This window comes from Rhopilema esculentum, chromosome 17, assembly GCF_057945365.1.
Source record: "Rhopilema esculentum isolate cy_ngs chromosome 17, ASM5794536v1, whole genome shotgun sequence".
Lineage (NCBI taxonomy): Eukaryota > Metazoa > Cnidaria > Scyphozoa > Rhizostomeae > Rhizostomatidae > Rhopilema > Rhopilema esculentum.
The window spans coordinates 7,336,507-7,359,719 of record NC_142831.1 but is presented as its reverse complement, the minus strand read 5'-3'; the positions used below and the strand labels follow the sequence as shown (position 1 = coordinate 7,359,719).

The window sequence follows — 23,213 nt, the reverse complement described above, 5'->3', positions numbered from 1 at the left end:
TAATGTTAAAATCGAACGGGTCTTTCTCAGAACACATCGTTAGAATGAAAGAGAAAGCTCATAAGGCCTATTTTTCCCTTATAGCTAAAAGCAAAGAATGGGGCGGTTTTCAGCCACGTCTTTTTCTCTATCTATTCGATCATACGATTGTTCCTATTCTAAATTATGCATCAGAAATATGGGGTTTTGAAGAATGGTCTAAGCTAGAAACTCTTCATCTAAAAGCCTGTAAATATGCTTTGGGGGCTCGACCTAGTACCACTACCGATGCCGTTTACGCTGAACTGGGAAGAATAAGTCTTCAAACCCATAGACATATACGTATTCTAAGTTTCTTCGCTCGATTATCAACTCTAGATTCAAAACGTTACGCTAGCAAAGCTTTTGCAATGCTTATAAAGGATGCAGACTATGGCCACTCTAACTGGGTATCTCATGCCTGCGACCTTAGGGTACGCTATGGAATACAGGAATCGGATAATCGTTCAGTTATAAAAACTAAGGTTATAAGTTATTTCGAGTCAGAAGTACGGGGAAGATTGAATGAACACATAACTGAGAACAAAAAACTAAATTTATACGCCTCATTTAAAACAATTTACAAATTTGAGTCTTATCTTGATTACATACAAGATTTCACTGTTAGATGCATATTAGCAAAACTAAGAATCAGCGCTCACAATCTTCAAATTGAAACAGGGCGATTTAGTAAAAACAAAACTCCAAGAGATGAAAGGTTTTGTCCGTACTGTAAGACTTTAGATATTTTCAAAGTTGAGGATGAAGTACATTTCCTCTTAACTTGCCCCCTTTTTAACGAGGAACGGCAAATTTTTTTACAAAAAATCCACAAAACATTTCCAAATACTTCCGCGTTGAACGAATTCAATATGTACATTTGGTTAATGAGCCAAGAAGATTATATTACAACAAAGGTTTTAGGAAATTTCTGCAAAAAGTCCTTTGAAAAAAGATCAAAATTTTTAAGCGACCCCACAAGCATTTTAGATTAACAGCTAATAATTTTGTAGCTTAGTAGCTTTTGCTGAAAATTTAGCTTTGTATTCGCCGTAGTTGTTTTGTTATTAATGCGTAGTTAAAAATGTAATTGTAAAATTGTAATTCGCTGTAGTACTGTAAGCAGTTAAGGGCCATCTCGGCCTAGATACTTGAATTGCAAAAAAAAAAAAAAAAAAAAAATAACGATTTACGCGTCTCAGGAACATTGTACAGTATCAAAGATCAAGTTTCAGTTTTGGTATCGCACGAGGATTATTCATGATACAATACAGTAAACGCTTTATATACGAACTGAAAAGCACATGGCTTACATGAAACAAATCCATGATGACAACATAATTTGTGAATTAACATGAACTTGTAATACGAAGCACATCAATCACAAATTGGTAAAAGCTATCAATGATCTTAGTTGGCCCTAATCTCAGTAATCTCAAGTATCGCAAATCTCAGTTGGCTCTTATGATCTCTTTGTTAAATGGAGTGTAAAGATTTTTGTTTTAGGAGTATATTATATTTAGCTTTTAATTGTAAGTTTCGGGGATTCACAACAGGTTAAGCTCAAGCACGTACACTTTGAAACAGGTTAACTTCAAGCACAACAAAATGCCCAGTCTCTTCATTCTTTTCGATTTTAATGTCTTTGACTTTAGGAGCAGAGCAACGATTCTAGTGTCACGTTTGACTGTTATTCATCAATTTGTTGACGCAAGCAATTATTACGTCTGCAAAATCCATTGGATATCAACACAGGCATTATCTTCCTTGGCGTTATTGGGTTTAGCATAATTAGGCCGCATCATTCGGAGTCTGGCAGGGCCAGCTTTCTTTCATCCTTTTAGAAATTCATTATTTCGAAAGCAAATAATAAAATCAGTGAGGTCAACATGAAAGACACTATTTCTATCACGCAAATTCTACATCGACCACATCAAAGAGACAAAGAGAAGTAAAGACACATTTTTGTCACATTCAAATGTACAATTACTTGTGAGCAGTCGATTAGGAGAAATTCGGGGTTGCAATACAACGTACAAAGCATTTTCACAGATTTTATGAACAGGAAGCAACTCTCCATCAGAACAGAATCTGCAATGTTAATCAAAAATGAAGCCTTGATCTGGTGTAAGTGGTCCGCCTTGTGCAGTTTGCAGTACAAGTGAAATAAAACGCTCAAAGTTTCAGCTTTCTCCAGCTGCCTCTCCTTGCTTGGCATCCTGCTCGGCTTTCATTGCATCTTGTTCAGCTTTTTTAGCATCAGGTACCCACAGACCAGAATCAATGCATCGCTTCAGATGGTATTTCGCTTCATCTTCCGGCATTGAGGTCAACACATCTTGCAACATCTGAACATTCTTTGATTCAAAACAATCTTGCAGTTTCTGAAAAAGCATAAAATTCCAATGGAATAAAATCTATTTCAATGTTCAACGCTAAAACTTTCAATGTTCATTCTTAGCTTACACGATTATTAATTGTATCAGTATCAAATAATTAATTCTTAGCACCTACGACAATTTATTGAAAAACTTCCATTATTAATTTTGTATCATTTAATAGCAATTGAATTACACCGAATTTAATTCAAGATGCATCAATGTATTTAACTTTCATTTTATTTACTTTCAATGTACTTTTTAACTAAACGGGCCCCCATATTTCTTCCTGTCTCGACGGATCCTAAGACAAAGATTTAATGTGCATTAAGCAGGAGCCATGTGAGAGCCTTTTACCAAAATTACAGGCCGATGGCTTTCCGAGGGATGAAGTCGACCTTTTCGAATGCTCGATTTCAGAAGACGACATGGTCCAAGAAGATATATTAGAATTGATAATTAATGACGATGACGATGACAATATTATTGATATAGAAGGCTGATTTGATGTTTTTTATTTCGCAAGTAACAAAAAAATAGTTTAGTACTGAAAATGGCTCTTTATGACAAAATATTTATTAAGCTCCCCCTCTCTTATAAGCCCCCCCCCTTTAAAGTACTGAAAAAATAAGCCCCCGGGGTTTTAAAACATAATTTACGGTATGTGTATAGCTGTTGTTTGTTAAAGACTCGTTTCAAGCAGCTAGCTCTCGGTGTGCGTTTGGAACAGACAAAACTTATCGAAATACTTCGAAGATAACTAGTAAAATGTAAACTTTGGTAAAAATACTATCAGAAAAATTGCGAATAATATGTGCGTACAAGGCAAATTACGTTGGAATGATGTGTTAAAATTCATGAAGACAATTACCTTGGGTAATGTTTCAAAGACTTCGACAGGATCAAGTCCTCCAGGGCCAAGTCTTTTTTGTTTTTCCTCCTGTTTGATATAATTAGAGTACATAAAAAACTTTTGTCAAACATCGCTGGGCCCTTAATTAAATCATAGTTCATGAAATGTTCATTTTTGTGCTGAATTAATGGACCAGTATGAAAAGGCCAGGATTCTCATAATAAAAGCCAAGGAAAAAGAGCTGCAACGTCTCAAGCTCAGAAGATCAGCCTTTTAGAGACCTTTTAGAAAGTGTTTTTATTAACACGGGGAAGTTAGAAAAATCAAAAACTCACGTGTAGAAAAAGGTTTAACTATGCTAAACATTCCTTTTAACAAAGAATTAAAGCAAACCATCAGAACCCCGTTATAAAAACTTAAAAACACTAAAATTTTAACTGAATGGTGACCCATTTTTCATTCACTTGTTTTTAATAAGCATGTCAAACTAACTTTAATATAAATTTAAAGTGCAATATGAAACCCAGAACGCTGTGAAGTAATGAAATCCTTTGGCAAAGTTGCTATAATAACTTTTCACCGGATGTAGATGCAGTTTCCCGAAAAAAGTATCACGATAAAAGATATCGAGAGCGCAATTTTCAAAAAGCACATGTTTCACACAGCAAGCGAAAAAGCGATTGGCAAACTCACAGCCTCATATTCTTCCAGCGCCTTTTCTATCCTTGCCTGTGCCCTTTCTTTGACCCTTTTGATGAAACTTTTCAGTTCATCTTGGAAACCATCCATGTACGAATCATCGGACTTTCTCATTCTAAGCAAATAAACAGAGCTCAATTCACAACAACATTTTCCCAAGGTAAGATAAAACGGCAATGCAAAAGCAAAAAAAGAAAAGAGATAGAAAACGTAAGTCTTTGAGGGACATGATATCTTATAAAACATGGTCCTCTACAGTTAACAAGCGCAAAGACCTGTAAAACTGTAAAGGCCATTAACATTTTTAAAAACACCAAAAATTGAAAAATATACTGAATGTAGCCCATGCATCTAGAAAAAGTACATTTAACATTTTGACCTGAGTACTACTGCATGTAAGGAATTTGAAAAAGATGAAACATGATCTTTGCCATCTATACAATATTTCATTAAAAGATCAGAAAATTCCAAATCACTTAAAGATGATTATTATTAGTATCATAAAAAGATACCAATAAGTTTAGGACAGTTTAACAGCTATTGTTCCTTAATTATCATTCCTTATATATATGCAACCCTTATTAAAAAAGAGAAAGTCAACAAACTTGTTAAAAAATGGCCGGATGGTACTTCTTGGATCACATTCCATTGTTCTTGCTAGCTCAAGCAGAAATTGCATACAGATAGTTTGGTGAGCAACTCTCTCCATTAATGCATGTTTCTAACAAAGTTAGATAGAATGAAAATTCTTAAAAATTTCTTAGCCAACAAGTTACATATCAATATTTTTCACAAACAATGTGTACTAAGAATGTTACAATAACATTTTGTTAGAAACATTTTCAAGAATTAAACTTCGAAGACATGAGTCATCAAAATTGTAATTTAACTGTTGAAGCAAGAGTGAAAACTTTAATAATGTTATTCTAATTCTTTAAACTTACTTCCTCGACTTCGAGGTCCACACACCAAACAACCAGGTAATTAGCAGTTTCTTCACAAGCAAGGTGGCTGTTTTTCAGTAAGAATTGTTCACTGTCATGGTATTCATGCAGCATTCCATACTTTTTAATATCTTCCTTGTGTTTTTTTAAAAATTTGTTCTGTAACAAAAGTGAATCAAAACAATGAATCATGGCTGGAAATCTGTAAAAAGTGCAAATAATTACAACGTCAATGCTGTGGTGAACCTTTTTATGCAACTCCGGTTGCAATAAGCCCAAATGACACTCTTAGTTTAAAAATAGATTATCAATGTCAATATCTTCTTTGGCTACTGGAATTATTCCCAGTGACAACTCTTAAAGTCAATTTTATCTGTTTTTAATGTCTTCTCTATTTTATCTCAACATAAATCCAGCTCTACACTGTCTCAAAAAACTGCCCTCTAGAATGTATTACTGTCAATCTGGTATACCCACAATCACATGTAATCTAGCATAGTTTCAGTTTAATATTAAAAACACAAATAAAATGCATGAAAAAATTCATCAGTAAGACTAATGCTGGTGCAGTTTCAGATAAAATAAATCCTCAAACCAAGGTTAGTCCTTACCCAATTTTCCATTTGCTCTTCATCAGAAACATTCTTCTTCTGCTTTGGTTCAACTTTGTTGATTACCTGAAAAATAACACCCAGCCTTGTTATTTTCTTGTTATTTCTGATTCAATCTTTTCTGCAATTGAAACAAAATATGTTTTGCTCTGTTAAAAGTTCTATGTTCAACACTGCTGACAATAAAAGACAAACCAGAAAAATCAAATAAAGATACTTTTAGTTTAAAGATGGGTTCAGGAGTGCAGTAGGGCCAGTATTTTAGGCAAAGCAAAAAGCAAGAATTTCCCTAAAAAAATGCTTTAATTTGGGGATAGACGTCAAACATCCTAAAAATTACTTCTAAATAATAGCGAGCTTTTCAAATTTCAGACAACAAGGAGCCCATCTGCCCCTGGCTATCCTACAGAATTTTTTTTTAAAATAGTTTAATTGGAAAGTACATTAAGGATAAATAGTCCAAAGAATGAGGCATTAGCTATTGATCAAATAGGTTTGCCTGATGTTACAATACAGGAAAATCTTGACTGCAGAAACATATTAATGAAAACATCATGCTTGAAAGACAGGTAACAGTACACTACTAATTTCCAATGATGAATCTTTAAAAGCAATCATCATTTGAAGGCATAGATAAGGTAAAAACATACCGTCTTTTGAAAACCTGGTTTACTCAATGTATCAATATTCCATGGCTGTGCCTGCAGCAAAGGATTACACAAAATAATTAGGTCACTTTTTAATCAAGCCACATCTAATTAAACCCACAACTTCAAAATTTCTTCACATGATTGCATTAACTAAATAATGGCTGTTTAGAAATACAAACAGGAATGACTGCCCTAAAAAGTTTTTTAAAGCCTAGTAAAAAACAGCATCCACTGACAAAACTGCTCACTCTCCTGACACCCATTGGATATGAAGCATGAAAAATTGATTCGAGTCTTCCCTTTGCTCAGTTTTCCATGACAAATTCTGTTATCACGAATATGATTCAGTTCAGTTCATTTTTAAAATCTATATATACAAATCTTTTAAAATACAGCAGCATGATTAACTCAATCAAGTGGTGAAATACAGGGCAGCCTTACTTTTTCTTCATCAATGAGTTCCTTTTCCTTTTTCCTAAAATGTTCTTCCTGTAAGACAAAACACTTAACTTTCAATGGAGCTGCAAATGTTAAAATGAAGATGTTAGAAGACAATAGGCTTTACTTTGTACAATTACTACTTTATACTTACAATTACTACTACTAAAATGCCGAGCAAAAATAGTTGAGACATTTCAACTAAAGTCTATGTTTTCACTTTTCGTTCAAGAATAACTTTTCCCCTCAATGTTGAATGCATGTTTTTATAGTACATATAGAATTTGTGTCTATTTTCAGAATGAAAAGATGAAAAAATCAAGAATGAGATACTTTGTTATCTTTGTTCACAAATCTATAGTTTTAATATCTCTATAAGTCATAATTTTAAACATGTAGACAGACCTGTCTTTTTAATTCATCAATTTCTGCTTGAAGAAGTTTCAACTGATCTTTCTTCCCTTCAACTTCCAACTTTTTCATCCGCTCTTTAAGCTCATCAATCTGTCTTTCAAGTCTGAAAAAAAAACAATTTCAGAAAAATCTTTACAACATTTGTATGTACGTAATATGCAACATGAGTCAAATTAAACAAAACTTTTGAGAATGCCTAAGGATCTGCATAGCCAATCAGGGAGCAATAATAATAACAACATTGAAGCTCGTAGGATCAGGCCATGCTGGGAATAAAATGGCAGGGGTGCAATGAATCACACTCCTTGTGGTGCCAAGGCGTGCAATGGTGTGCTATTGCACCAAAGTACTTAATAATACAGTCAGCTGTATATGGACTAGACTACATAACTTTATCATAAGAAAACATAAGCAAGGCTAGTCCAATCAATACATTTTATCAAACAAGCTTTATTAAACCCAACATATTAAAGAGAAAAACATTAACAATAAGGTAGGTTAATTATTATGTAATCCTGCAGTTTATAAACCCTTCTGGTCTGCTTCTCCTGACAATCTCGTTCTCAAAATTTAAGAATTCTAACTGTGTTTTCACCATAAAGAAAACTTATCTGTTGACTAGTGTTAGAACGAATTAAATGGTTAATTGCACGTTTATATTTTGTAAGAAAGCTACAGTAGCTAAATCCTCACAATTCAAAGTCTCTTAATTTTGGAACATTTTTGGCCACATTTTATTAGTAAAGGTTTCTAAAGAGTTTTGTATTTGCATACAGATTAGAAAAATGCACATAAAGTAAACTGTATATAGAGGAATTGTGAGTCCTGAGAAAACGGGATTTTACTGATCGCACTTGCAAGATACACTCGTAAACCACAGTGTAATCTGGGTCAAATCATTTAAAGCTTAAAGATCAATAAGCCTGTTTAAATAAACAAAGCCTTACATGTGCCATGGGGTTGTAACTACAGTGGAATCCCGATATAACGAACTCTGAAGGGAACCAGAAAATAGTTCGTATATCGGGAGTTTGTTAAACCGAGAGATGTTTTTTAGGGGTCCTTTCGCAGTTCACACCTAAAAAATCTGTGGTGGGCTTGTTTAGGCTATCTCCAACCTCTGTGCACATGTACAGCCATACATGTACCATTTAACTCAAAAAAGCCAATCTGAATTCAAATAATACAACTGGCTGGTCATTGAAAATGAAAATCTTAATGTTCCTTTTATAACTTGGGACCAAGAGATTGGCAAAGCTGGTATCACTTCGCTCCTAGTTGGGCCTGAATGATGTCTTCAATTACTTCACATTCTTACTTGTCTTTTTCTGCTTCTCCATCTGGGTCTCTCAATAAAGTTTTGTCGTCGCTTATTGCCAATTATTCATATATAAGAAGTTATTTGTTAGTGTCAATGTACTCATTCGCAGTAATTTCTGACGCAATCGAACTTTCATCTCCTGCTCTGAGTGTATCAGCCCGGGCTTGAAATGTATCATCGGCATGTTTTGTCGATTATAAAAATGATTTTTCCCCAAGAGAAAGTGATAAATGAATACCGAAAATAAATAAACAAAAATAACAGATGAAGAATTTATGAAAGTTCGTTATATCAAGGGTAATTATGATGAAGGGACCTAAAAATGGTTCGTGATAACGAGAGTTCGTTATATCCGGGGTTTGTTATACCGAGAGAATTTGTAAGGAGTTTGTTAGGCAGAATCCAAGGGACCAGGCATTTAGTTCGTTATACCGGGAAGTTCGTTATATCCGGGGTTTGTTATATCGAAATGCCACTGCAGTTATTGCAAATGAGACAAGCGACCACAACTGCAAAGCAAGGATTATCGGCCTAAAAGGTCGAGCGATTTTCAGACCTCAACTCAAAACTTTGATAAAGAAATTATGGAAACCTTCGTTTACAGGGGTTTTTCGCCACTTTCAGAACTTCTGTTAGTTTTAAACATGGTATCATCGTGTGCCTTGAAAGTCCGGCTACTAGAATCTGAAGAAATCGAGAAGTGGATGTTTTCATTCAAAAAACGTTTACCATAACTTTAAGCAAATTAGAATATTCGCCAAATTTTTCGTCAAGTAGAAATCAAATAGAAACGATTGCGTGATTATCACCGTTCGTTCATAGTTGAATTATGATAAAAAAATTACATTGGGCCATATTGGTCACTTTAGAATAAAGTGTTATTTGCAGATTATTTAAGGCGTGCGATAAACTGCACTTCTGAGCAACGGAAGGCGTGTGCCAAGGCGTGGGCGTGCGATCGCACGCCATTCCCAGCATGGCCTGTAGGATAGTTTGTTAGAAGCAGATTGTGGTATACTGGCAGCCAAAAAAGTCAAGACATCAACCTTTCCCATGGATTTTATCTTTTACCACTGGTTTACAAAACAGCATAGAAATTTTTGTTATGTGTACCAAAAATTGAACTGTGCCTATCTCCCACTGAACAACTCCTTGGTGGACAATAAACAGGCAGTACTTTTAAAGAGCCCCTGGATTTTGAAGTAAGAAATGACAATTTAATAAACTTCAAATAAAGCATGAGTGTTGAACATAGTCATTTTAGAGGTCTCCCAGACTGGAAGCTTTGCTGCATGCCCACGATATATTCCCAGCACACACAAATTTCCCATTTGTGCACTTTTGAACTTTTGCCATGCGTAGATTTGATGTAAGAAGTGAGAGCGCAAAGTGATGGGATTCCAAGTGCACAGTTTCATTTTTTTAAAATTAAATTGTTTATGGGAGAACCTGTTCGTTTCTAAAATGAACTTGTCCGAGAAGCTTCCTGCCTGGGAGGTTGAAAAATGTCATGACAGGTAACAATTGATTTTTGAGGCATGTAACTGTCATAGTTACAAAAAAATTACAAAAGTCAACATATAAAATTGATTTACTTTGTTTTACTTTGAGTTACATCCTCCTTTTTCTTTTCCATTTCTTGCATTTTCTCAACTCTTGCTTGATGCCTCCACCTGAATAAGCTTGGAGTGTCGATGTTTGGATGAGTTTCGTCTTCATCATCACTGACCTGACAAACAACAGTAGTCAGTAGCAGCTCGAAGATTGTCTTATAATAAATTGAAAATCAATTATTTAAATCTATATTATTTGTACCTAGAAAAATAAGGATAGGCAATTGGCAATCATACTGAATATTTATTTGAAAAAACCGCAATGAGGTGGCAATGACGACACTCAATACCTCAATGTGGTCCCAAACACTGTAATCAACCATCTTCAAGCGATCAGCCAAAAAACTGTAAGAATCCCAACTTCCACTTTCAAAATCTTGATGTTGGACAGCGAAAATGCCAGAAATTGGAACAGCAACAGCAACGAAATGACTCCATTTGGAACAACTTTTGGGATCGTGCAAAGGAGGCTTTTCAGTTGCGAGCAATGGTTGGGGGGAGGGGGGTTGGGATAGGAGATAAAAAAGATAGCGAAGGAGACTGGCTGAACAAACTGAGACTAGGAATTCCAATTGATTAAAAAGACGGGGAAAAACTAACTTTAAGATCATAATTACAAGTTAAAAGTGGGCCATGAAATTTACCATTGTCAGTCATAAAACGATGCTTTGGGGCGTTGAAGTTTATAAGTAAGATTTTGTCAAAACGTAGAAACGATCCAAATTTATAGTCAGTTGGACGCGTAAAAAGCCATTGAGTTTATCTTTTCTCTCGACAAATGCTGCGAGCACAAATATAGATATAAGGCCAATTTAGCCTTTTTAGTTATCATATCAGAAAGAACTAAAAGCTGAAATAACTAATAACGAAAAAACTGACTTCAGATGAGCTTCAGGCCGCAGCAAACCAATCAACTCATCAGGTCTTACTCTTATCCCAATTACTTGGGCATTACATGCCTTTTATAGACAGGTGTGTGGTGTGCAGGACACATTCCAAACATTGAGGTTCTACGGATATGCCTACTCTGGGTACCAGAACCACATTGATCCAAGTGAGGATTTACCATGCCTTGATGGTTCCATGGGCGTAGGGGATGCCTAACGTTTAGGAGGCTTAGCATGGGTGTTTCCTGGACATTTTTAATTCATTGAGGCACAATTGCTCGAATGGGGCCTGAAATTTGATAATTTGTTTCTGATTAGGGCAAATTGGAGGGGCTGCGGCCCTATCCCCTATACCTCCTGCTCCTACACCTATGAAAGGTATCAAACTGCAATGGCAAGAGCCCTTTTCCCTATACTCAAACTATGAAAATGCATAAAGCAGAAACGATTTGTATCGTTGGCAAACATGAGCAACGAGTCAGATAAACGTTAAAGAACTTTATCCGAAAAATAAAGAACTTGAACACCCAGTAGCGTTATTCCATAGAGATAGGAATATTCTTACTCCGCCCTGGTCAAGTGACGTAACAAGAGACTAGTCATAGCGTCTTATGTTTGTCTTTTTCCCGCGTATTGGTGCGCAGTGCGCATGTGGAAAGTGAACTTTGGCGGTAAAATAAGCTTGGTGAGCACAATCTATGTTTTTACAAATTTATGATTTATAATACAAGGTTTTAAAACACGAGATATGGCTGATATAGACGATCAAGATTTCATAGCTGAAGATGGACTTGCTGAAGCACTTACTCAGCCAATTGCACCCTTATCGCCACTACGAGCAAGTAATGGGCCTAGACCTGATGAAAGACCCCAAGAGCTTCCAGCTGGACAAGAGGAAGATACAGAAAAAGAGCAAGGGAAAAAGGAAAGAAAGAAAGTTAACCGCGTGATGTTAAATGAAGAAAGGCTCATGGGAAGGAATGGAATTGTTCAACTACCGATCGTTATGAAAAATGTTAAGTTTAAAGGTAAAGGACAGGAGAAAGAAGACTTGAGTTTGTTGTTAGGGAAACTGGAACACTGGGCGCATGTTTTAATGCCAAGGCAACAATTTTCAGATGTGGTAGACAAGATCGAGAGTCTTGGAACGAAAAAGGCAATAAAAAGGCATGCTTATGGTGTTAAAAAGGGGACAATTTTGTTTAATAACGAAGGTGTTATTGAGGATACTAGCGAGACTGTTGTCCAGGGACAAGGTGATCTTCCTGAGACTGTTGGTGGTTCACAGATGGTATCAGCGATTGGTATACCTGAAAATATCTCAGGAGTTAACGATGAAATTAATAATTTACTAGAAAATGATTTTCCAGATCTTAATTTACCATAGCCTTTAGTGTTTTGAACAACTTTTGATTTTACATAATTGAAGTATGTATATAGGGACATTCTGGGCAATGGATAACAATTAAAAACACCAACTGTAGGTTTGACAGAGAAAAGTTGTTTACCACCCCTTGTTTACATTCAATTCAATGTAAATCAGAAGGGCATCAATAATCGAACTTTGATTGGAGCTGGAGCCCTAGGTGTCCCTTAATGTTAATCAGTAACTGCAAATTTGGCAGAGAGTACCCATAATTGTTTTATGTTGCTTGGTGCCAGAGCTGCTCAGGCAAAATCAGATCTGCTTGTACGTAAATTATAACCATTCACAAAAACCGTGCATTACTTTTGTTTAAGCCAGTTTCTCTCTTGTTACTAGCGTGATGTTATGCTATTTGTTACTAGCATGTTATTTCATAATTCAGCAAAAATGAATGGCATGCTTAAGGCATTATACTTGATAAGGAGGAAACAGTTAAAATGTTCTTTAGAATGGCTTTGGTGCATAGAACAGTGCTATCTTTTGTTAGTTTTGAAGAATAAGGTCCAACACTTCAATAATATGCCATATGAAACAAGATTTTCATCTGAGCCTTTGCTCAGGTCATGTCCATTAAAAGCAAGAGTGTGTTGAATATCAATGTTGGAATATTTCAGGGCTTTATAATATTATATTGAATGGAAATCTGACTTCATTACTCTTCAAGATTGTTATGTAGAGCATTGCAAATTGAATTCTCTTAGACACTGGTTAATTAAAGTTTAGTCAGACTGCTCAAAAATTCAATATTCAATATGGTATCAGTTGGGTCAAGCAAGGACATATGACTTGATAACATTAAAAAGATGATCCATATTTTGTCTCTAATTTTTGATGTGTATTTAATGTTTTTATATCTTTTTATCTGCTCATGAGTTTTTCCCATCACACAAAACATTTAGCAATTTGAACCACTTTATGGTTTTCTAAGTATATACTTACCATTGTAACTTGCATTTGACAACTGCAGTGCAATCATTCCTTAGTTAGTTGTATTGCGATGGTAGATAAAGTTGGTAATCAAACACAAGATTCATCACCAACCTAACATGATCACTTTTAAGTCATTTTTATGTAAGCCAATCTTATATTATTAATCTTTACATCAGGACTTTAAGCATACTTGTTCATTGGAACTTCACTGCCATAAAACTAGCCAGCTGAGCTAATTTTCAAATAATGATATTTTGTTTTATGTAATTCTTGATATTTATCTCGTTGCATTAAAAATATTTATGCTCTAAATCACCACCCTTACATAAAACGTCTGTTTCTATGTTGGCTGTTGCATCTGTTGACACCACATCTAAACCCTCTTCGTATTCCAGTTTTGCAGCTTCCCCGGTTTTCACAGAATGTGCATGTTGTTTTACTACCTTTTTTGATCCAAGAGCTTCAACTTTCTCCACCACATCTTCAAAAGAGTACCTACAAATAAATCCTGCAATCTTTAACTTTTTGTCTTGGAGGATCAGCAAATCAGTTCCTAATGATAAATTTTTTATGATAAAAAATTGAATTTATTTTTCTGGTTATGTTATGCTGGCCATTAGCATCACACATAACAAACATTGGACAACCTAACACCCATGGCAACTGGCACCAAAGCTTTTGTTTTCCTTTGTTCTTTATTCCGAAATTCTAAAGCCGGGCGTCATTTTTAGATTTTTTTCTAAAGCCGGTTCACCAAAACAATCTTTTTGGTATCCAAGTACCCCCCCCCCCCCCCCCCCCCCCAACCCCGGGTCTACAACTCTCTTTGCTTCCATTTTTTGAAATACTATTGCAAGTATTCAGACTCTGACACAGTACGAAGAATGGCTTGTTATGACGTAATGCATCGAATAAGACAAACGGTATGAATTCCGGGCAAAAAAGTTGCCTTCAATTAATCTTTAAAAAACGGAAAGCGGTTCGTTCGGTAAGCGCACCGCTTGTGTATGTCAAAATATCTTCTGCGCATCCTGTATCGTATACCGTTTTCTGTCCATACCACAGCGCGTGCGATTATGCCAGAATTTCAGTAAACTAAAGGTCATTTGTAGAACCACTTTAATTAAGTTATACCTTGGGTACAGCTGATGCGCCCAGTACTCAAAATATTCCAAAAGTTTCTTCAAGTTTTGCTCTTCTTTGCCACTCTTAAACTCGACGCCTTCAAAAATTTTTGCTAATTCTGATAAACCTTTTTTAGAGCAGACAATCTTTTCGTTTAGTTGGTGAGCAGCCCTTTTGCGGAGTTTGTCGCTTTTAGAGCCAGTGATAGAACCACTAGCTGTTTCTTTTTCGCCAACTTCTTCATTTCCATCAAGAGCCAACCCTGGCGAATCCTCTGTTCCAAGGATATCTTCGGCGGCAATCAAACCGTCACCATCTTCAGACTCCATTGCTGAAATTACTGAATTAGCACTGCACAACAGATCCTAATGCTGTATCTAGAGAATGGGACTTTGAATTGCTAACCTTATATCTATCACCAGTTTGTTATTAAGATATCAAAGGGCAATCTCACAGGACGTAAGATTTGCTTGTGCGGCGCTTTTTGCGTGTAAATGAAACTCTCCTGCGATATTTTGTAAGAGTAGTTACGTGTCCATGCTTTTATCTGATGTAATGCATTGGGACAATCATGCGAGCATTCTCAAAGTAATCTTCGTCCGTCAGTCATCGGGGAATCAGAGAAAAGGGACACCAGGGCGCTTGCAATCACTTTCCTATCTAGCTACAACAACACTCGTGCTATCTTCTTTATTTGTTTTTGGTTCTTTCAATGATTTTACGCTCCCTTTTTCTTACTGCGGGCGACCATCAGATCTTAAGACGAATTTCTTCACTATCAACAGAAATTAGGGGGGGGGCGGGGAGAAATAAAACTGGAGCAGGAGAGGCCGATAGGGGGAATGTGAAAAAATTTATAGTATGGCGGAACATATTTTTTCCAGCAGTTGTATGAAATTATATCTAAAGTTGATTTTGGCATCTGTATGTTACCCGGAAGGCAAAACTATATTATTCCTACTGCATGTAGTTTGTTAGAAGTAGGTTTAGGAAGGACCAGTTAGTTTATCTTTTCAGTTGACGGAAAACATCAGCGAAGTGCCTTCGTAATATATTTAAATAGCTGCAATCCCAGCAAGACAGGTCAAGACTGGGTCTCTTTTTTGCTTTTTTATAGTTATAAATGGTGGGTCATGTAATGCAATTTCCTTCATGTCAAACTCTAGAAACATGAAGTTTTTTGAGGAAGCCCTTCTTCGACTTAAGGGATTATTCACTTAATGTTGAAATGTTACACAACCTTTTTCAAGGTAAGCCAGATTTCGGGGGCCACATTTACGTAAACGTGCATTTTAACATATGTGAAAAACAAAAGAAAATAGGAAAGAAAGTAAAAGAGGAAAGAAAGAACGAAATAAATTGAAAAATATTTGCTTTTGAAAAGAAAAACGCCGTTCAATTTCCTTCCGAAATTTGAGCAGCTCCCAAATCCAAAAAAGGCAAGCAGTATCCTTTAAAATTTCAAACTCTTTCCAAACGTTCACCCTTTTATCAAACTCATAGCAAGAAGATATTCAATAAAAGTTTGTGACCTGCGGACCAAAAATAATGAAGCATCTGGCTCTCACTTATTACATCTCCGTTTGGGAAAAGAAAGCTTAAAATAAGATCAACGCCAAATTTTATAAAGACTAAACTCTTGCCCTTAATTGAATTAATTTCATTGCGAAACAGTACTTCGAAACAAAAGAATTATAGCAGGGGTCATAGAAAATTGTTCGTTCATTTGACACAAAAAGTAACGTTTTTGGGAAACACGAATAATAGGCAGCCAAAGTAGACCATGCCAACATGAAGTGTTTTTGCCTTCACGAGCTTGCATGAAAGCGCAAGTATAACTAGCGACGACCTTCTTTTATCGACTGTTTTTAGGGTTGCAGTTATTGCTGCCAGGTCAGGAACTGTGTTCCATCTAAATGAAAATACGCATGAACCGAGTTTCAAAACCAGTTTGACTTTTGGCACCTAGATCTTCTTTTAAACCAATTTGAGCATTATGAATTTCGATGCAGGAGCCCATCGACTAGAGCTGTATTCGAAAGTAAAATGCCCGTTTGATGGAAGTATCTTCAACAAAGGGTTTGTTCTTTTGCAAGCAGCCTAGTCTCCACATGAATGATAACTATAGGAAAGACCTGACCTGGTGCCAATGCAGTTCTTATTGTAACTGGCATCAATGCGCATCAAAAGCGAAAATCGCAATGTTAAAAGATAGTGCTCCCAGCTGAAAAACAAAAATGCTCTTGTTTCTGAAAGGTAAGGATAAAACGACTTGTATGGGAACTGTTCTATAAAATTGCAACGGGGCTTAGAACGCAAAAGCTTTCATTGCCTTGACATTAGGGTGAAGTTAAGGACGAAGTAGATGAACAGGAGAATTTAGTGGATTCCATTAAGAAGGAGATATATGATGATTCAGATGTTGTTTAACATAGCAATCTGCCCCACTTATGTTTATTTATGGAATCTACCTTCTAACCATCATTTTCACAGTCTAGCTGAATCTTTTGGCTCTTTTAAAAGCTTTTGTAACAAGGCGTGTGCATATCATGCAAAAAATTTAACAAGAACTCTAGAAAATGAACGGCATAATGGAGCAAACATTCCTACTATTCTTTGTTTATCTTTGAACATGAAATGATATCAAAATTTCAAGTCAAAATAGAAAGAAATCCTTGATAATTTATTTCACTCGTAGACCTAAAAAGGAGTTCAGCTTCTTGATCATTGTACCTGAATCTTAACAGGTAATCTGGAAAGTCGTAAAAATGTTTCAGCTGAATGTACTAAAACAATCACAACATCTAGTTGCAACTATGGAATAAGATCGCTTTTAAACCAACACTGTTCCAATGCAAAAAGGCTTAGCAACTCGAAATAACGGTTTGAAATGTTTTTCACGTGCAGCTTTGAGGGAAATTAGTTTGAAAAGTGGGAAGAGAAAACTATTGATATTAGATGTGTAATTCATTCTCTCAATTCTGAAAGAAATGGACGAGAAGGCACGGCAAGAAGGACAGGTGCGGAGAAATATCAACAATTAACAGCTGTCATTATAGCCAGAAATACGAACTTTGATTGCAAGCTTTGAGAAGTCTTTCGTTTGGCAAAAAGACTTAAACGCGTGAATATGTTGCGATGTCATCAAACTCGCCATGGAAAGGAGAATTTGTTTCGCAATGCACAGTCTGCAACCTTTCACAAAGAAATGGAAGGCATTCAGAGACACAAACAAAGTAGTTATAGAAACTCTAAATACTACTAGAAGATTCATCAACAGTATAGCATCTGGCTGGCTGGTTAGAAAAGCTTACTAGGAACTTTGTGAGCGTTATCGTATTAACATGAGCATGTTTTAATACTGCAAGCTATATACTGCAAGCTATACAGCCATCCTTTAGGTAAAAATGATCCCTAAAGAGAACAGATTCCTGTACTTGTGTGTTTGCAATGTCAAAGTTCCCAAATAATATTCAGCAAGAGGTCAACATTCCTTATAGAGTGCATATAACATAAACATAAAATGATGCCCCTAAATATATAGTGATAAGCATTTCAAAATAATTTGACAAGCAGTGCCTACTTTCATTTTGCCTTTATACTACATGACATGATTTGGATAGCTGCTCGCTGACAATTCTTATTCATTCTTTCAAATTCTTATCCCTTGAAATCGGGAGTTTGCGACACCTACAAACAATGGAGGTTGAAAGTGATCAATATCATATCAGTGTTTAACATGAATAAAACTTTGGATTTACCAAAGAGAACCTTCCTAAAAGAGAACCTTCCTAAAGCCTTCTTAGTTATTCAGCATAAACCTTGTGGTACAAGTGAATTTAACAGCGATTCACTTAATTTCTTCTAAAAATCAACAGTTTAACCGGAGTTCACTTTCAAAATGCACGCTAACTCTTGCCCTCCCTAAAGTTCAGATGATTGCCTACAGAGTTTCCTCGCGAGTATCCCATCCAACTAGCAACCCATCCAAAAAGCAGCACCCAATCCAAAACCGCATGATATTTAAGAAATGCAATTGGAATTTGAATACAACTAGCATATGTTTCTTATATGGCTTTAGGTAGAAGGTGGGTCGTTGGGTGCGATGTACCTCTTATAACTTCCGCGACATCTTCTACCTTGGCAAGTCTTGTAAGCCTCCTTAAAATGCATGAACTTCAGATGAAATCATTTTGAAAGATAGACTCTATATCATGCAAGCTTCCATGCCCCTGTACCCTAGAATTGTGCAGAAGCTGATGTGGCGCTTTAAGTGGTGGCTTTGGTATGGTCACGTTCCCGTCATTTTCCAATCCCCCCTTTGAAATTACTACCCACATCCCTGGCCAGCTCGTCACAAAGCAAATACTAACTCAGATGCTAATCATAGTTAGTTTGAGAAACCACACGAATCGCGGTGATGGTGTTTCGAAAACGGACGTATTTTATAGAGCTAAATATCATTATCATTTGTGAAAACCTTAGGGAAAATATTTGTCTTCTGCTGCGATCAGAGAAAACATGCTTGTCACGTTTCAGCTTGGCCTTGTCTTCCTACGCAGTGTAAAGAGATTATATTCTAGAAGCGCTTAGCTGAAGGGTGATAAACAAAGGTGCCCAGAATAAACTACTGTGTAACAGCCTCTGTCTAAACATTTTTTCTCACTGCCGTTAAAATGTTTCTAACATTCACTTTACACTGACGGGTCGAATTTACGAGTACTTTAAAAAATGTTAAGCTAAAAAAGGCTTTTAATCTTCTTTGGCAGTGTTGTATAGAAAATCTTCACAAATTATCTAGTTGAATACAGCGAGAATGTTCAAATGACAAAGATATCAATAAAATAAATAGAATCTTGGTAACTTTTAATTAAACAGAGAAGAAGAAAGGATTTAGTCATTGGGAGGTTCTTTATGGCAGGCACGAATATATAAGTTATTCAAAATGTAATAAATAAATGCTAATTATATGGAGTTGGCTTCACAAAAGAAAAGAAATATAATTACTGTTGGCTTTTGCTACATAGACAAGATGTAAGTCTCTTTCCCAGATTATGAGAAACTTCTATTCTTTGACAAATAAACAATTTTTTATCCTGCAGCAGGAAATTGCCCTATGACAGATTTTTACTTTCTTTAAAAAGCGCCTTAAGTGAAGTCAGAATCAAGCAGCAGCCTTACTGTAAACTTCCATTTGAAAATAAAAACATTGAGATGAAAAATTCGATTTAGACTGGTACGTAGACAAAGAGCATGAAAATAGTATCACTTGCTTTGCTAGGGCTTTGATTAAATGACAGTCGGGAATAGTTGGTATCGGAATAGCAATTCAAGAAGCAAGGAGGTCGGACCTTCAGCGAATCTCGCTAGCATTTACATCGATTATTAGCAAGTTCCTTGCTTATGAAGAAATGGTACTGGCATATTAACTTCAAAAACCAAGCTAGCTGTCAGCAACATTATCTTAAACAAATTTTAATATGGGCAAGTAAATAAATGGTTGTACAATGTTGAGATTCCACATAAGATGGGCTGAATAAAAATTGTTTGAAAGCGTTTTAGTTTAAAGAAAGAGACAGAGATCTTGAAACATATAATTGAAATGAAGTGAAAATGGAATAAAGAGAACGATTTTTAACATCTGATGTCTTTGTTAGATTTGAAGTCTTTCCCAGAAAACATTTACAAATAGTAGTAACAGACAACATTGCACATTTGCAAAAGCTTTGAATTTTACTTTTGCACACTCCTTCATTGGCAGCCAGTTGACCTGCTTTCGAACCATTCGCAAATCTTCACATGTATTCCCCCGTTTTCTACATGTCAGGAAGCATTTCTTTTCAGAGCAGCTGCTGTCGCTTGTCAATGGGCGGGGAGGTGTGGCTCACGAATGAAATAAAATGCAGCCAGAGGCTGGCATTCAGATCAGAAGAAGCAGCACGTAGACAAGAGGCAGCACCTAGACGAGTCTCGTGGTATTGCAAGACTAGAAAAGCTTGCGATTGGTTGCAGTTTTCAAGGCATCTTCTTCTCTTATTATCGTCACCAGTGGAATAAAGGTAACTAAAATAATACGGTCACGAAACCGCATATCTATACTGTATTATTTGTAATAATTTGTTCTAGAATCTTCGACGTTGTGAAAAAGCACTGTCAAATTGCACTGCATTTCAATAATTCAAGAAGTTATGTTGGTGAAAGTTGCTGTAGTGTCATATTTATACACAAGCAAATGCAAAAAGATCATGCTACAGTTCCCTTGCGTGAATTTTCGTCTTGTTCCTTCATTTCCTAGACATCATTAACTGGTTTCATAACCTTTCATTCACTGTCATCTTTATTGTATTGGGATGATTTTTTTGCAAAGAAACTGCACAAGAAAGTTTCGAATAAGTTCATTTAACGGCGCAGATTTGACAGGTTAGAAGAATGTAATTTTGAGCTATTCTTCGAGATGTGCAGTTAGCAATAAGTTTGCCAGGACATGCTTGATGGGAGAAACAAATTTGAGTTTTGGAAAAAGCTTTTTGCAAGTGAATAGAACTGGGCACATATTCGTGATGTGTAATAATTTTCACTTTCGGTACGAGTTGGGCATTCCGCTATATCTAGGTATACTTCTATCGCGATTTAGATTCTTTTTGGTAGGATGAGTTTTTCCAAACTTCCTTTGAAAGGCTTTCGATGCTCTTGGCAATAAGTCAAGTAATGGCCAGAGATGGCCTTTTTATATAGATGGGAAACAGTTGAATAGAATCAAACCTGACCCGTGGCATCCTTTCTCTATGGTTTAAAAGAACTATTACGGGACGACGGCCTCTTTCGTCTTAAGTGTTTATTCCGATATCATTTCGTTGTACATTGTTCGAGATATTGTTAATTGGGCTTTACTAAATGGTTTGATGAAGAATTTTTTTACGTTTTCAAGTATAGAATATATAAATTATGAAAATATGAAAGTGTATTTTACTAATCGTCGAAAATCTTAGAGCTGTGTTTTCTTGAAGGCTGAAAATTATTTAAACAAAATAAAAACTAACTGTTGGGTAAGAAGTTAAGTTGAAGCTACAAGCTATGCTTTCTCAATTAGAAAGCTACAAGCTATGCAAAAAATAGAGTTTTTGATCAACATTTTTCCATTGGCTTAAAAAAATTTACTTTTATGTATAAAATTAAATAATTTATTGTCATAAGATTTATAGCTTGTCAAGAGTCGATTTACCAAAGTTTTTAGCGCTTTTAAAATCCTGTTCCAAATTACGGCTAACTTAGCTGCTTGAAACTGAATAAAATAATTCATCTTATCAAAACGTTTGTTTGAATCTTGAAGCATTAACAACAACTGAAAATAATCTCCAAAAAATTCAGCTTTCTTAGCATTCGATAGTATAAGCGTGCGAAAAGAAGGAAATAGGGAGTTGGAGCAGACAGCCAATTCACACACTTATGGGAGAATACAATATAAACGGGAAAGGAAAAGGATGGAATTGAGCTTCTTTAGATTCAGTCTGCAAGAAAGATGTATTCAGGATTTCGAATGGCGGTATTATTGCACAAAAACTCAGCGCGAAGTGGTACTTTATGGGGACCTATAGAATAAGGCAGTTGAATAGGTCAGTGTAATAGAAATGAGTTAACGTTGCCAAAAAACAATTGCATTGATAGGTAACAAAGAAAATGGAGATAAACCACGCAAATGAAGAAAGCTCCTTTCATCCACTGTATGCCCAGGTCGACTGAATATTTTTCCGGAACTGGAACAGCGCGTTACAATAACTCTGTTTCCTCTCAGGCTCATATACATTTAGGGGAACAAGCAAAACAATTAGTAGAGTTCATTTCTCCGAATGAGTATAAGGTGGGAAAAGCATCTTCCATTGATGCAGGGTAGGACAAGCAGAAAGCTGCAAAATTATTTTTTACTAGAAAATAACTATAAGCGAGAATTGACAATTCCTGCAGTCATTTGTGTACCACTTGTCTTTTGCAAAGGAGAACCACTGGCGGCGTCGTACCAGTTTCATTGCGAATTCCAAGGCCTATGACTTTTTATCTTGGTTGCTATGACACTAAACACAGGCTTTGAATGGAATTTTTACAAGAGAAGAATAACACAAAGTCATACATTTTTCTAAGTGCGCGTAGAACTGTCTTTATAACACCGAAAAAATTTCCCTTCTAGGATCTTCAAGATGGCACAACTAAACAGCATCATTGCAACAATATTTGTCGTCCTGGCTGTGCTACATATGTCCATAGGCCATTTCATAATCAGCAAACGAGCCGATCGGATGGCTAAAGAGTCTTTGCTCCGAAAACTAAAAACATACTTCGACGAAGACCTTATCAAAGATGCCGTCAAGAAATCAGAAGAAGAGGGGAAGCAGTCGACCGTAGAAAGCGCCATTAGGGAGGAGCTTCGCCGAAGGAACCTCCGATGGGCAGGAAAGAGCCTCGTTCGATCATCAGATAACGACTTTGGCCTCTCAGATAAAAGCAGTATTGTCAAATACCTGCAGAAATTGGAAAAGAGACTTGCTGAGTTGGAAGATTCCAATACAAACAAACTTGTAGGTGAATGAGAATGGCAAGGATGTATGAACTGAAAAAACTGTGAAAATTCACACTCCATGTAATAAAGCCATAAATCCATACCAATCTAGAGATGCAATATTTAATAGTATATATGTGTAGATATACAATTGTTTACTTGTATGTCTAAAAAATAGCTTACTTTCCCTTAGAAAAAAGCTTTCTTTCTTTCCTCTTCTCGTGTACGTACTATTCAGATAAAGGAAAAGCGGTTTCCTCGACTCGCATTGGATCAAACTAATATCGAATGGTTGTTCCCAACTATGTGCCTGCAAGCAAAAACATTTTCAAACATTCTATGTAGAGGACCAGCT

General features: G+C 36.0%; 4 protein-coding genes across 4 annotated transcripts; 2 read left to right on the top strand and 2 right to left on the bottom strand.

Moving 5' to 3' along the window:
- Positions 1-1,980: 1,980 nt before the first annotated feature.
- On the bottom strand, positions 1,981-10,366 carry LOC135688817 (hsp90 co-chaperone Cdc37). The gene is made up of 11 exons (XM_065205879.2): positions 10,230-10,366; positions 9,922-10,055; positions 6,997-7,108; positions 6,595-6,642; positions 6,154-6,204; positions 5,504-5,569; positions 4,893-5,051; positions 4,554-4,669; positions 3,943-4,063; positions 3,268-3,336; positions 1,981-2,402 (listed from the first exon to the last, which is right to left on the bottom strand). The coding sequence occupies exons 1-11, from the start codon at positions 10,260-10,262 to the stop codon at positions 2,202-2,204; spliced, it is 1,110 nt and encodes a 369-aa protein (XP_065061951.1). The 5' UTR covers positions 10,263-10,366; the 3' UTR covers positions 1,981-2,201.
- Positions 10,367-11,574: 1,208 nt separating this feature from the next.
- LOC135688902 (TIMELESS-interacting protein) lies at positions 11,575-12,544 on the top strand. The gene has a single exon (XM_065205997.2). It carries the CDS (start codon positions 11,575-11,577, stop codon positions 12,211-12,213), a length of 639 nt encoding a protein of 212 aa, XP_065062069.2. The 3' UTR covers positions 12,214-12,544.
- Positions 12,545-12,677: 133 nt separating this feature from the next.
- LOC135688988 (TIMELESS-interacting protein) lies at positions 12,678-14,968 on the bottom strand. Its single transcript, XM_065206115.2, has 2 exons — positions 14,317-14,968; positions 12,678-13,677 (listed from the first exon to the last, which is right to left on the bottom strand). The coding sequence occupies exons 1-2, from the start codon at positions 14,634-14,636 to the stop codon at positions 13,473-13,475; spliced, it is 525 nt and encodes a 174-aa protein (XP_065062187.2). The 5' UTR covers positions 14,637-14,968; the 3' UTR covers positions 12,678-13,472.
- Positions 14,969-20,207: 5,239 nt separating this feature from the next.
- On the top strand, positions 20,208-23,068 carry LOC148958175 (uncharacterized). Its single transcript, XM_089113562.1, has 2 exons — positions 20,208-20,366; positions 22,490-23,068. The coding sequence occupies exon 2, from the start codon at positions 22,500-22,502 to the stop codon at positions 22,887-22,889; it is 390 nt and encodes a 129-aa protein (XP_088969688.1). The 5' UTR covers positions 20,208-20,366; positions 22,490-22,499; the 3' UTR covers positions 22,890-23,068.
- Positions 23,069-23,213: the final 145 nt, after the last annotated feature.

Excerpts from the sequence above, each read along its gene's own strand:
- LOC135688817 (XM_065205879.2), bottom strand. The coding sequence starts at position 10,262 with ATGGTTGATTACAGTGTTTGGGACCACATTGAG. Across the intron at positions 7,109-9,921 it reads GTAACTCAAAGTAAAACAAA|ACTTGAAAGACAGATTGATG; the intron begins GTAAATCAATTT and ends TTTTTTTTTCAG. Across the intron at positions 6,643-6,996 it reads TTGATGAATTAAAAAGACAG|GAAGAACATTTTAGGAAAAA; the intron begins GTCTGTCTACAT and ends TTTGTCTTACAG.
- LOC135688902 (XM_065205997.2), top strand. The coding sequence starts at position 11,575 with ATGGCTGATATAGACGATCAAGATTTCATAGCTGAAGATGGACTTGCT.
- LOC135688988 (XM_065206115.2), bottom strand. The coding sequence starts at position 14,636 with ATGGAGTCTGAAGATGGTGACGGTTTGATTGCCGCCGAAGATATCCTT. Across the intron at positions 13,678-14,316 it reads GCGCATCAGCTGTACCCAAG|GTACTCTTTTGAAGATGTGG; the intron begins GTATAACTTAAT and ends ATTTATTTGTAG.
- LOC148958175 (XM_089113562.1), top strand. The coding sequence starts at position 22,500 with ATGGCACAACTAAACAGCATCATTGCAACAATATTTGTCGTCCTGGCT.